This window comes from Mobula birostris, chromosome 3 (assembly GCF_030028105.1).
Source record: "Mobula birostris isolate sMobBir1 chromosome 3, sMobBir1.hap1, whole genome shotgun sequence".
Taxonomy (NCBI): Eukaryota; Metazoa; Chordata; class Chondrichthyes; order Myliobatiformes; family Myliobatidae; genus Mobula; species Mobula birostris.
The window spans coordinates 120127138-120141943 of NC_092372.1; the positions used below are offsets into that span (position 1 = coordinate 120127138).

General features: G+C 43.3%; 1 protein-coding gene across 1 annotated transcript in view; it reads right to left on the minus strand.

The window, feature by feature from the left end:
• Nucleotides 1-337: 337 nt before the first annotated feature.
• The window catches only part of tmem9 (transmembrane protein 9), a 122704-nt gene continuing 108235 nt past the window's right edge, over nt 338-14806 (minus strand). Inside the window, exon 5 of the mRNA XM_072251945.1 lies at nt 338-786. Coding sequence (XP_072108046.1) covers nt 643-786 — 144 coding nt within the window. The 3' untranslated portion in view covers nt 338-642. The remainder of the gene's footprint in view (nt 787-14806) is intronic.

Genomic DNA, 14806 nt, shown 5'->3' on the forward strand with positions numbered 1-14806 from the left:
ATTTTATTGAACTACTTAACTAGGAATTAACTGATATTTATTTAACATATTATTAGGTAAATGAGAGAGAGAAAGAAATAGAAAGATAGAGATCTGTACACTTACTGGTGTATCTTGGGCTTTCCTTCTCCTGGTGTTTGATTAGTTTGAGCTGTAAAAGGAGACACCTTGAGAGGCAAGATTAAGAAGTTCCTTTCTGGTTACAATACGTATGAGGTGATGGGTGTGGCTAGCACTCTGGATTCATATTATCAGTGGGGAGGGATTGCATACAATAATTCAAGCCTTATGAGAGAAAAAAAAACACACAAGGGAGAATTTGGACTGTTTTGTCACTGAAGCTTTATTATATACTTTGTTGCCAAAGCTTTCTTATTTGTGCAAAACTTTTAATCTTTTGAAAATTTAATTAGGGAGCCACATTTAAAAGGGTCATTAGGGGAATCACTTTACAGACACATCCTCAAAGGGAACACTATGCAAATTATTTAATGCGTTACTTTGATGTTTGATACATGCAAGTGGACTAGTTAAAATAAAGCTGAGAGACAGCATTAAGTTTTCAGAATTAACACCAACTTTCATGCTTCAAAGTGGAAACATGACTCGGCCTGAATCACGGTGAGTTGAAAGAGGACCCACTTAACTAAGCATCTTATGCCGGTCAAAGACAGTCTTTCGCTGCTCCTGCACCTGACGCTTCCATCGTTGCTGTGCTCCCTCCACCCTCTCGAGGACAGTGTTGGCGCGGGCTTGTGCCTGAGATGGAGTGAATGGGCGTGTGTCCTGGAAGAAAGACACAAATATTAAGTCAATCAGCCATATCAACACTTCCATTTTCAATCTGTCCAGTATACTATGGTCAATACTCCTCTGAACTTTTCTCTTCTGTCTCAGATAAGGATGACAAACTTTTGCAGTCTTCCTGGTGAATACTAAGTTCCCTATTCTGAAGTTACACTTCCCCAACACCACAACCACGACACACCAAACCTTTCTTCATTTTTTATTCTTCTTACAATGATGAAACTTTTACATTTCCAACTTGCCCTGCACATTTTCTGTTTTTCTCGTTTCCCTCAGCTACTTTTTTGTACTTGGATCCCTCACTAGCTTCTGCAAATTAAAGACATATTTTGAAAATGGATGATATAATTGCAACAGTTAGAACAATTTCCATTCGGCTGGTTGGTTGGTTGGCATCCGTCTGTCTTGAAGGACAATGGGTGATGATGATGATTTACCCATAGGCTATTTACCCATAGCTGGGGATCAGGTTCACGAGCACCAGGACATGTCCACACACCGGTAGGCCTGCGTGCTACGTGTGCAGGGGCCAGACCTTCTCCCTGTCCTCAATAGTTCAGCCTGAGTCCGGTTTCCATGTGTCACCAGCGAGAAGGTACTACATGAGGCTTGCTGTTGGACAGACTATGTACTGGCAGGGAGAGTCTAGCCAGTGGTAGAAGCTGAAAGTGAGAGTGACAAGCACTACCTGCTACACTACCACACTAGATGCATCACAACAACCACTTAACATATTTCTTATACTCCCTGAGGCACTTTGCATTACAAAAAATCAGGCCACAAAAGGAAATGATTTATATCAAAGCAACAGGGTTCAAGTAAATGAAAATTAAAAAATAAGTGGAGAGCTTTGAGAGGGGAAGCAGATAGGACCGTGGTGTTTAAGAGGTTTTTAGGCAGACATACAGTACTATGCAAAAGTCTTAGGTATGTATATACACTAGGGTGCCTAAGACTTTTGCACAGTACCATATTTGTAAATGTGGAGTAGGAGCCAGTTTGTAAATCTGGCAGGAGCAAAAGATGCTGGGAATGGCGAGGCGGGTGCGCCATAGAGAGGAGTGGGACAGGAAGCAGAGAAGCAACGCCAGGGCAGGGTGCTGCCAAACCCAGCCCTGAGACACCAGGCAGGGTGCTGCCAAACCCAGCCCTGAGACACCAGGCAAGGTGCTGCCAAACCCAGCCCTGAGACACCAGGCAGGGTGCTGCCAAACCCAGCCCTGAGACACCAGGCAGGGTGCTGCCAAACCCAGCCCTGAGACACCAGGCAGGGTGCTGCCAAACCCAGCCCTGAGACACCAGGCAGGGTGCTGCCAAACCCAGCCCTGAGACACCAGGCAGGGTGCTGCCAAACCCAGCCCTGAGACACCAGGCAGGGTGCTGCCAAACCCAGCCCTGAGACACCAGGCAGGGTGCTGCCAAACCCAGCCCTGAGACACCAGGCAGGGTGCTGCCAAACCCAGCCCTGAGACACCAGGCAAGGTGCTGCCAAACTCAGCCCTGAGACACCAGGCAGGGTGCTGCCAAACCCAGCCCTGAGACACCAGGCAAGGTGCTGCCAAACTCAGCCCTGAGACACCAGGCAGGGTGCTGCCAAACCCAGCCCTGAGACACCAGGCAAGGTCATTTGATTCCAAATAATTGTTTTATTGATCATTAGAGAATGTCCCTCTGGTGCTTCCCACTCCCTTCCCCTTTTCTCAACCATTATTCCCCTCTCTCTGCCCCCTTCCCATTCTCAGCCCACATTAAAGACCCATATCAGAATAAGGTTTATCATCACTCATATGTCATGAAATATGTTTTTTTTTGTGGTAGCAGTGTCAGTGCAATACATAAATCACTAAAGTACTGTGCAAATGTATTAGGCTGCCCAGCTGGTCCTAAGACTTTTTGCAAAATTTGTTCATTTATTATATGCTGTGTCACTTGACGTAGGCGACCATAGTCTTCCCATGAACACAATTCTTCTTGGCTAATTTTTCTACAGAAGTGGTTTGCCATTACCTTCTTCTTGACAGTATCTTTACAAGACAGTAACCCCGGCCATTATCAATACCCTTCAGAGATTGCCTGCCTGCTATCAGTGGTGGCATAACCAGGACTTGTGATCTGCACCAGCTGCTCATACGACCATCAACCACCTGCTCCCGTGGCTTCACATGACCCTGATCGGCGGGGGGGGGGTGGCTAAGCAGGGTCTACCCCTTGTCCAAGGGTGACCTGCAGGCTAGCGGAGGGAAGGAGCACCTTACACCTCCTTTGGTAGAGATGTATCTCCACCCCACCACCCTTTATACACAGTGCTGTATGAAAATGCAGGCAATAGATGGATATGGATCCTGTACAGGCAGAAGAGATTAGTTCAATTTGGTGTTGGGTGGTCTAGACATGGTGGTCTGAAAGGTCGATTCTGTGCTGTACTACTGTATCTTCTACGCTCTAGTTCAAGAGTTTTAGACCTAAAGGCACAGCCACCAATAGCAGAGTGATGGGAAATTGGCACATGTCGAAGACCCAAAATACAAATAATACCTAAGAAAATAAATATTTAGTTGCAAGGACAGATAAAGGTAACACCTCCCATGAAAGCTCAAAACGTCATCGGGTGCAAGCAGGGGGAGTGGGGAAAACAGGGACAGTGAAGACCCCATCCAAGTACACAAGTTACTGAACATCCTATATAGCAGGGTCCCCAACCTTTTTTGCACTGCAGACCGGTTTAATATGGACAATATTCTTGCAGACTGGCCGACGGGGTGGGGGGAGGGGGGGTGTTCAAGTTCAACAGTGCGTGACAGGGAATGAGGAAAGGTGCAGCTGACTCGTATTCTTTCATATCGTTTCCTCGTGGCCTGGTAGCACATGCTTTGTGGCCCGGTGGTTGGGGACCACTGCTGCATAGCGTTCCCTGACACATGTACGTGGCTCAGTAATGCTTATGATGAGTCAGCTGTGGGAGTTTCTCCATTTTCGGATAATTTTCACTCATTTTGTTCACTGGCATTTAAGATTCTGATGAACTGCTCCAGCAATCTTTTTTTCAGTGTTGTTCCCATTCCATCGACTTGAGCCCTTGACATTATGAACTGGCTGTTATATGTCCTGTGCCTTTAAGACTATTCCATTCCCCACTCGCATTCCTGGGAGCTCCCTGCATTGCCCTGGAGTTCTTGGATAACTCATGAAAGTTACAGGAACTCCGCGAACTGGACGTGAATTGCAGATCATGTTAAAATATTCAACATTTGTTTTTGTGAAAATCAAACAATTGTAGGTGCTGGAAACCTAAATTTAAAACAAAAACGTGCTGGAGACAATCAGCATATAAGGATGCATCTGAGAAGGAGAAACAGAGATGTCTCAGGCTGAAGCCCCTTCATTAAAACCAGGAAGGGAGAATACAGATAGGTATCACACAACAGGGAAGATTTCCAACAGTTTTATTTAGGCTTCGTGAGTCAATGAATGTGTTTGTGGTAGATTTCTCTCAGTAATACCTTGAAAATAAAATACACCAAGTGGCCATTTTATTAGGTACACCCACACACCTGCTCATTATCCAACTAGCCAATCATGTGGCAGCAACTCCATGTAGAAAAGGAGAATGGCCAGACTGCTTCCAACTGACAGGAAGGCGACAGTAACTCAAATAACCACGCATTGCAACAGTGGTGTGCAGAAGAGCATTTCTGGACGCACAACACGTCAAACCTTGAAGTGGATGGGCTACAGCAGAAGACCACAATCGTACACTCACTGGCCACTTTATTAGGAACTGGAGGTACCGAATAAGGTGGCCACTGCGGGTATATTCTCAGTACCCAGAGGAATTGTTATGGTGCAGTTTTGAAATTAAACAGATGGCCAAACCTTGGTTATCACTCCCTATAGTGTTTATCTACATTTACTCGTGAAACTCTACCTGTCCATTGTTGAAACTGTGGCCCTCTCCTCTCCCTTTGCCACCCCTCTGGATTTGCCTGCCAATGGCTTTTTATGGCACATTTAACAGAATGCCTCTTCCCCTTGACTTCATCTCATGTAGGGATCTCAGTTAACAATAGTGGCTAAATCACTGTAATAAAGCAAGTTCAGAAAAAATAATCTTAAAATATTATAGCTTTGCTTTTACTTCAAATGCTATCGTCTGTGGCTTCCTCTGAAAACAGCAACAGGCAGAGGTCGGGTCCTGCAAAAACTTGATTGACAAGGAATGGAGATGTTATAATGTCCTGGATGAACAAGCATCGCTACTTGCAATGTTACTCAGCATCAAAGACAGGCAGGAAGTCATCTCGTTCCATTTAAAAACATGACCTGAATGGCACTTTGTGGGATTGCATTGTAAGACAAAGCATGTTTACCTTACAATGCCTCAACTGAAACCACAGCCAGGCTAGTTGACACATGCCCTTAGAGATCACATTTCCCCTGTGCATGATGTCTGCAGCCACCTCCGCAGCACAATAATTGCTCGTCTGTTCACTGAAGCATACTACAGAATGGCCTTTATGTTAAACATCTGAAAGAGCTTCTTCTGACCTGCACAATCTTGCCTCCTCACAAAAGAGATTCAGGAGATCCTGCGATACTCTCCATACTCTGTGGAGACTAATGAAACTTGCCATGGACCCCAGCACAGTAGCAAAACCTTTGGCCATTTGAGGGTTAGGGGATTGAAATCCTTTCCATCTACTTGTGGGATAAGTGAATCAATGCCAATGTTCTTGTGCAGCACCTAGAATACAGAGGCTCTGCATAGAATCTCCAATGGGTAAGTTATGCTATTTGGGCTCCCAACACAAGATTCCTAAGACAGGCAATCTGGTTGAAGTGATTAACTGAAGGGCAGCATCAAGAATATTCCTTGAAAAAGAATATAGCATTCTCACTGACTCTTGACAGCCTGTGGCCTGTGGCAGATCAGAAAGGAGAAAGAATATCCAGGAGACATTGACCATCTTGAATCTCTTCATCAGGACTCCAGCAAAAACAGCAGGAGAGCACCACCTTTCAAACTACCCACCGATCGGCCCCAAGCCTTTCCTGTTTCCATGCCGGCAGAACCTACAGATCTCACCGGGCCAGAGAACATCTCAGAACCCATGCAACTGGCGTGGAAGCAAGTTGACCCTTAAGGGCTGTCTAACAGTGAGAAAGAAGACATGAAGTAACAGATAGAGAAACAATCATAATCCAACTTTCCACCCATACACTTGCAAAACTCTTTATACAAGTACACATTCTCTCCGGGTTACGGTACTGAGAACTGTCAGTAACTTGAACGGTTCACAGGTTGGAAGTGCAGCCACAGTCAGAGCTCCCAGATGACAGAAGAAGCCTGCAGCTGGGAACTCCATCTTGCTGATCCCCTAAATGTTCGCTTGCATGTGTTGGCTGCACTTCAGTCGGGTTGGCTGCCTGTACTTTCCTAAACAAGTGCCACAGGGAAATGGGGAAATTTTCATAACCTCAGCTTCAGATAATTCTCATTAATGTTCATATTCCCCTCCATATTTAACCATATTAGGTAAAATGCACAGTAGGAACCTGCTTTGTTGCAGTGATAGGGAAAAACTGCTGAAATCTGCATGACCTCCAGTGAACCAGATTCACTCTCAATCTTCAGCACCGTCTATGAAGTTTTCAAGTTCTTCTGTGTCTCCAGTTCCCCCCCTACTCCCCCCCCACCACATTGCAAGGCTGAGCTGGTCAGTAGGCAGGCTAGCCGTCCACTGTAAATACTCTCGTCTTCGTAAATTTGAGGGGATTTGATGGGAATGTGGAGATAATACGATGGGTTAGAATAGGATAAGTTTAAAAATGATTAGCTGATAGTACCGACTCAGGGCCTGTTTCATCATTATATGATTCTATGAACTGCCACTGGATATGCCCATTAACTGCATGATTCCAGACCGGAGCCTATAGCTCAGCCTTCCATTCAGATATCTTTGGTTGTGAGACTTCTACAGAAGTCTGCTCGACGGTTAGTAGAGTTCCCCACAACTCAGGCTGGAATACCTGGCCTGTGAATATTTTCTCCCAACTGCATTGCAGAAAACAGCCTCCAGGAAAAATATAAAGCCTTTGAATTAGTTAAATCAGGCTAACTTTTTAAGTTAATCTTCATAGATGACTTTTTGTCATTCAAATTATAAACACTTAATTTCTTCCATACTTTTCATTGTATTCTATAAAGTTTTAAATGCTTTTTGAATGTGAGAGATATTCACAAACATACTGTTTCAGATGGTGGAAATCTGAAACAAAAACAGAAGATGCCCAAAATATGCAGCTGGTCAAGTATTGTCCGTGGAAGGAGAAAGAGCATGCACATTTCAGGTTGAAGTCTGAATGGTCTCCCTCTATGCTGTATCGTTCTATGACATATTCAGAACATGGTATAAAATGTTGCAACCACCTTGCCCTACTTACTCTGTATTGACAATAGAAATCCATATTGGATGATCAAATTTCTACATATTAGAACTATAAATGTACAAACCAATGTTTAACGTGGATTACAGGCAAATGGGTTTAAGATCTTCAAGAACAAATGTTTTTAAAAGCAATTTTTAATCTTTCAACAAAGGGTGAGGCCAGCTGGCAGTGGAGTGTTTTGATCTTTCTGTATTTTTGTTCACTCTGGTTTCGATGGCTTGATATTGCAGTTCTCAAATTTCAACATGCTTACAAAAAAGAGAAACAGTATTGTTCTTGGTCAGTTGTACTTGTGAAAACTTGCAAATTTTAGAAACAAAAATCATTGAAACAACCCAGTGTTGCCACTAATAAAAGTTTCTGACAAATGTATGAATATGTATCAGTCTGTGAATGGATATTAACAAACACAGTGGATTCAATTAGTTTGGTCATCGGGGTAGCTGATTATTTGGGACAACTCTTAAAAAACAAAAACTAATTGAGAAAATAGCAGAACTCCCTTCATTTATTTGGGACACAATGCCACTTAATTGGGACAGGAGACTTTTGTCGAAGAGTTTCTAACTAGCGTCAGTCGCGTGCGCATTGTGTGACCATTAGACACTACACTGTGCTTAGAGCAATCAGCTTTTAAATAGCGTCAGTTCTGTGTGTTTGTGTCCAAAATGTGGTGATTTTTATCACTGATAGCTGGTGAGAAACAAGCAGCAAGTCAATTCAGAACTGTTTTGCTCACTGCGGTTTCAAGTGTTCAGACTTGAAAATGTCAGAAACGGCTGGGAGTGAAAATAAAACAATTTCACTACTTCATCGATTTAGACTCTATGAAGAACTTGAAGGCATCGACAATCATCTTGAATGTTACCTTTGGTCCCCAATGGACACTCAGCTCTCACCTGTGGCTCCAAGTAGCTGTTTGCACGCGACAGCGGCCACATCCTGGTTCACCGTTTGGACAAGTGGCTAAACCGGGTGAGGTTAGCTGGTGGGACTCTTACCCCAGTGAGATAGGGACATGCGAAGTCAGCTGCGGCAGTCTAGGCCGATGAGATCTGCAGTACGATCCAAGGCCTGGTAGGGTGTTTTGCAATGCTATGTGGAGAGCGAATGGCATGATAGGCACAGAAGATGTCATGGTCATCCACTGTAACCAACAAAGATCCCAGTTGTGGCATCTACTCACATCACTGGACCCAGACTTCCAAGGTCGACAGAGTGGAACTGCCCCAGTGTTTTAAAGTGCTTTTCCACTTTAAAACAATCCCGCACAGGTTTCCTGTCATCGTCGGATACAAGAGACAACCAGCAGTAGTATTGGTAGTGTTCCAATTTGTTCTGTATTTCATTTAAGTATATAATTTGTTCCTTGGCTAAATGGTAGATCGTCGTTTTTTTTTATACCTTTTTAACTATTTCCATGAAACTTCGGCTAATTAGGGCTGCCGCTCAGTTGGGTCAAATGTACTGGTCCTGATGTAACCAGAATGCACTGTATTGACTTGTGACAATCTTGAAGATTAAGTAACACAAGGGTTCCCAACCCTTTTTATGTCATGGAGCCTTATCACTAACCAAGGCGTTAGGAACCTCCGCTGTAACAGAGTACAGATATTACACTCTAATGACAAACTGTAAGGTATTAGTCCGTGACAATTCATCAACAAATATGCGTGGACAAGTATTAGTCTCTGATGGTATTTGGTCATTACTGCAGTCAATGTTTATTCACAACACAGGATTAAAATGGACCAGCTTTTCACAAAATGTGGGTGGAAGTTAGAAACAGGAAAGGGTCAATAACTCTACTGGGTGTTTTTTTTATAGACCACCCAACAGTAACAGGGACATCGAGGAGCAGATAGGGAGACAGATTCTGGAACGGTGCAATAATAACAGGGTTGTCATGATGGGGGGATTTTAATTTCCCCAGTAGTAACTGGCTTCTCCCTAGAGCAAGGGGTTTAGATGGTGTGGAGTTTGTTAGGTGTGTTCAAGAAGGTATCCTGACACAGTATGTAGATAAGCCTATAAGAAGAGAGGCTGTACTTGATCTGGTATTGGGAAATGAACCTGGTCAGATGTCAGGTCTCTCAGTGGGAGAGCATTTTGGAGACAGTGATCATAATTCTATCCCCTTTACTATAGCATTGGAGAGGGATAGGAACAGACAAGTTTGGAAAGCATTTAATTGGAGTAAGGTAAAATATGAGGCTATCAAGCAGGAACTTGGAAGCATAAATTGGAAACAGATATTCTCAGGGAAATGTATGGCAGAAGTGTGGCAAATGTTCAGGGGATATTTACATGGTGTTCTGCACCAGTATGTTCCAATGAGACAGGGAAAGGATGGTAGGGTACAGGAACCGCGATGTACAAAGGCTGTTGAAAATCCAGTCAAGAAGAAAAGCTTACGAAAGGTTCAAAAAACTAGGCAATGATAGAGATCTAGAAAATTATAAGGCTAGCAGGAAGGAGCTTAAGAATGAAAACACAAAATACTCTGCAGATGCTGGGGTCAAAGCAGCACTCACAACACGCTGGACGAACTCAGCAGGTCAGGCAGCATTCGTGGAAAAGATCGGTCGATGTTTTGGGCCGGAACCCTTCATCCTGACGTCAACCGATCTTTTCCACGAATGCTGCCCGACCTGCTGAGTTCCTCCAGCGTGTTGTTAGCTTAAGAATGAAATTAGGAGAGCCAGAAGGGGCCATGAGAAGGCCTTAGTGAGCAGGATTAAGGAAAACCCCCAGGCATTCCACAAGTATGTGAAGAGCAAGAGGATAAGACGTGAGAGAATAGGACCAATCAAGTGTGACAGTGGAAAAGTGAGTATGGAACCAGAGGAGGTAGCGGAGGTACTTAATGAATACTTTGCTTCAGTATTCACTACAGAAAAGGACCTTGGCGATTGTAGGGATGACTTACAGTGAACTAAAAAGCTTGAGCATGTAGATATTAAGGAAGGGGATGTGCTGGAGTTTTTGGAAAGCATCAAGTTGGATAAGTCACCGGGACCAGACGAGATGTACCTTAGGCTACTGTGGGAAGTGAGGGAGGAGATTGCTGAGTCTCTGGCGATGATCTTTGTATCCTCAATGGGGACGGGAGAGGTTCCGGAGGATTGGAGGGTTGCAGATGTTGTTCCCTTATTCAAGAACGGGAGTAGAGATAGCCCAGGAAATTATAGATCAGTGAGTCTTACTTCAGTGGTTGGTAAGTTGATGGAGAAGATCCTGAGAGGCAGGATTTATGAACATTTGGAGAGGTATAATATGATTAGGAATAGTCAGAATGGATTAGTCAAAGGCAGGTCAAGCCTTACGAGCCTGACTGAATTTTCTGAGGATGTGACTAAACATATTGATGAAGGTAGAGCAGTAGATGTAGTGTATATGGATTTCAGCAAGGCATTTGATAATATGCAAGGCTTATTGAGAAAGTAAGGAGGCATGGGATCCAAGGGCACATTGCTTTGTGGATCCAGAACAGGCTTGCCCACAGAAGGCAAAGAGTGGTTGCAGATGGGACATATTCTGCATGGAGGTCAGTGACCAGTGGTGTGACTCAGGGATCTGTTCTGGGACCCTTACTCTTCGTGATTTTTATAAATAACCTGGATGAAGAAGTGGAGGGATGGGTTAGTAAAATTGCTGATGACACAAAGGTTAGGGGTGTTGTGGATAGTGTGGAGGGCTGTCAGAGGTTACAGCGGGACATTGATAGGATGCAAAACTGGGCTGAGAAGTAGCAGATGGAGTTCAATCCAGATAAGTGTGAGGTGGTTCATTTTGGTAGGTCAAATATGATGGCAGAATATAGCATTAATGGTAAGACTCTTGGCAGTGTGGAGGATCAGAGGGATCTTGCGGTCCGAATCCATAGGACACTCAAAGCTGCTATGCAGGTTGACTCTGTGGTTAAGAAGGCATACGATGCATTGGCTTTCATCAACCATGGGATTGAGTTTAAGAGCCGAGAGGTAATGTTGCTGCTATATAGGACCCTGGTCAGACTCCACTTGGAGTACTGTGCTCAGTTCTGGTCGCCTCACTACAGGAAGGAAGTGGAAAAAATAGAAAGGGTGCAGAGGAGATTTATAAGGATGTTGCCTGGATTGGGGAGCATGCCTTATGAGAATAGGTTGAGTGAGCTCAGCTCAGGTTTTCTATGTTCTATGTTTCTGTATTGCTGTTTGTATGCACAGATTTACTATTGGAAAATTACTATTTATATTTGTCGCGATGAAGAGTCTAGGCCCAAAATGTTGATTGTTTACTCTTTTCTATAGATGCTGCCTGGTCTGCTGAGTCCCTCCAGCAGTCTGTGTGGGTTGCTTTGCTATTTGTTTCCCACATTACAGGAGCTCTTGGACTTTGAGTGTACTTAAATAGCAATGGGACATTCGTTGTGGAAGGCATTAATAGTAACAGACATGCACTTATGTTAGTTGTATGTGAATAATTTGAAAAAGTTACACGTATATACATATTTCAGTGCTTGTGAATCCATCCTGCAGTATACAGGAACTAAAACATATAATAAGGGACTAGCAAAACCATTCAATGTTCTAACAGGGCCTCCTGTTGGAATAGCCATTCTTCTACTGACAACACTGTGCTTCTCTTTTCAGGTTCTGTTAGCCAAGCACATTACAACCACTGAATGACTGGAAGTATTTGATCTAAAGCACCAAAGTGAACATGTCATTCAGCCCAGTAGCATTTCCTCTGGCGTGGGTGTATGAAAAAAAATAATGTATTGCATTAGCTTTCTGTACTAATATCTTATTATCCATGGGCATTCTACACAAGTCGTCTGGTTCTCTTAGCCTCACTATCTTATTATATGGACATAACACAAACATTTAACACTCTGCAATTAATCAATTTTTTTAGAGCGATGCGACTCTTAAGATCTGAGGGTATTGGACTGGCTGACAATGAAAAAGATACACAAATTGTATAACATATCTCTCAGGAAGGGCTGTTAAATGCTTGCATAATAATTAATGAACACCCCCAGACTTGCATTCCTGATGGTAAAAACATCTTACATGGGAAATTCCCATTTGAATTTTTCCTTTCAGTTGCACTTGAAGATAAAAAAGCAAGATGGTAGCATAAAATATGCTTGCGCAGTTAAACTATAAAAACTTTTCAAATGCAGAATGTGTCCATCCAAAACTATACAACCACACAATGAAATACTGGTTACCAAGAGGAACTTAAGATAATATTATAACAACAACACTTTTAAGCATTTTGACTGAAATATACACTGTGGGCACTTTATAAGGATACCTGTTCATTAATGTAAATATCTAATTAGCCAATCATGTATCAGCAACTCAATGCACAAAGGCATACAACGATGCCCATGAGGTCCAGTTGTTGTTTTGACCAAACATTGGAATGGGGAAGAAATGTAATCTAAGTGACTTTGTCAATGAAATGATTGTTGGTGAAATGGGGTATTCTGAGTATCTTAGAAACTGCTGATCTCCTGGGAATGGCACGCACAGTAGTCTCCAGAGTTTACAGAGAATGGAGCGAAAAACAAAAAAAAATCCATTGAACGCCTTGTTAATGAGACAGGTTAGATCCCCTTGAACCCCTCGCTTTTCCCAGGTGCAGATGATGAGATTATAGATCTGTGACAGAAGCTGTTCACCACTTATTTCTAGAATTTCGGTTATTTGGTTTGAATTTGGCTTTATGGTCAGGAATGGAGGCAAGGCCATTATCATTGGGATCTGGGTTGCTGGCAAGGCAACACTTGAGGAGGTAGTGGTGAGCTGTCTTCTTGATTCTTGCAGTTTTTCTGATAGGAGAACTGGTCTTCTCCAGTTTATAAACACCTGATAATCTGTAGGTGTGAAGAAATGTTTGGGAAACTAGCAGTATGCATTATTTGCCAGCCACTGTGGTGCTGAGGGCATCTTCTGCCATGTGGGAGCTCAGTTCGTGGCCACAGTTTTGATTTGTGAGCCGTCCAGGCTCTGAACAGCTCTCGGGAATGGAACCGTCTTAATCTGGGGAGGATCTGGATGTGACGTGAGCCAATGTGGGGAACTACTGGAAATAGTCCACAAGGAGTTGAGCCCTCTCTCTTCTCCACCCACACAGGGAGAAACCAAACATCTTATTGTATCCAGTTTGTTTGACGACTCAAAAAGGAGAAGAGATTTTTTTAACGAGGCCATCATTCTTTTACAGCACTTTTTGCTTTACTTCATCTAAATGATCCCCTGTTCTGCCCCAAATCTGTCCTAACAAAGGTCAGTGATAGTTACCCGTTATCAGACCTGTGAAAGGGAGCATTACAATTACAACAGTTGCATTCTGCACTGCTCTGTGTCTCCAAAAGTCACAAGACAGATATGAGATTCATTAGAGCAAATGTTGCTGATGGACGGGCATTTTCACACCTGGGCAGTCTGTTCTACTCAACACAGGGTATATAGTATTTAATTTTTACAGTTTTAAGCCAATGTTTTTCATGCAGCTAACATGCAAGATTAATGCAGCAAAACAACTTGTTTGTGTCTGATCTGATCCTGAAGCTCCTTCCCCAGCCTTTGGTCGCAGATCATAAAGGCAGATCAACAGTAACTTCCTGAGGCAGTTAGGGAATGGGCAAAAACTGTTGGCCTTCCCAGTGCAACACACACAAAACTCTGGAGAAACTCAGCAATTCAGGCAGCATCTATGGGAAAGAGTAAACAGTCAATGTTTCAGGCTGAGACCCTTCTTCAGGACTGAGTCCTTCCATTTCCCCTACTGTCCACTCTCCTTTCCTATCAGTTTCTTTCTTCTCCAGCCCTTGACCTTTCCCACCCACCTGGCATTACCTATCACCTTCAAGCTAGCCTCTTTCCCCTCCCCCACCTTTTTATTCTGGCATTTCCCCCTTCACTCTCAGTTCTGAAGAAGCAGTGGGTTTCCAGCATCTGCAGACTATCTCATGTTCAACTTGCCAGTAATGCCCGGATCCTAAGAATTAACAAAAAATTAACTGTATGTCCAAATTATCCAGTTCCAGCTACCCAAATTCCCAAGCATGCTCACTTCCCTTCTGGCTTTGGCCTGCTCTTCTTTTCATAGATACTGTATATTTCATCATTAATCGTGCAGTTCACATTCATGTTAGCCTCAATACGATGAATCCTTCCCATTAACAAGTAGCAATGTTCCTTCATCTTATCTAGAGTCATCTCTTGCATTGCTTCTGCTCGGCATCTCTTGTACTCCTCCGAAACACCTTGAGAAAATTTCTACATTAATGCCGTTATAACACTGCAAGCAGTTCCAAATTTAATCATAAGACAATTTAAGTAGGAGATTTTCTTCTGTATTCCCTTCTTAAATTAATTATTGGGTGGTAAAGAAACTTTGCAGTATGCTTGTCTTTATTAGTAGAGGCAGAGCTCAAGAGTTGGGAAGTTACGTTGTAGCTTTATAAAACTAGTTAGGCCACATCTGAAGTATTGCATTCAATTCTGGTGGCCCCGTTATAGGAAGGAAGTGGAGGCATTGGAAAGGGTAACGG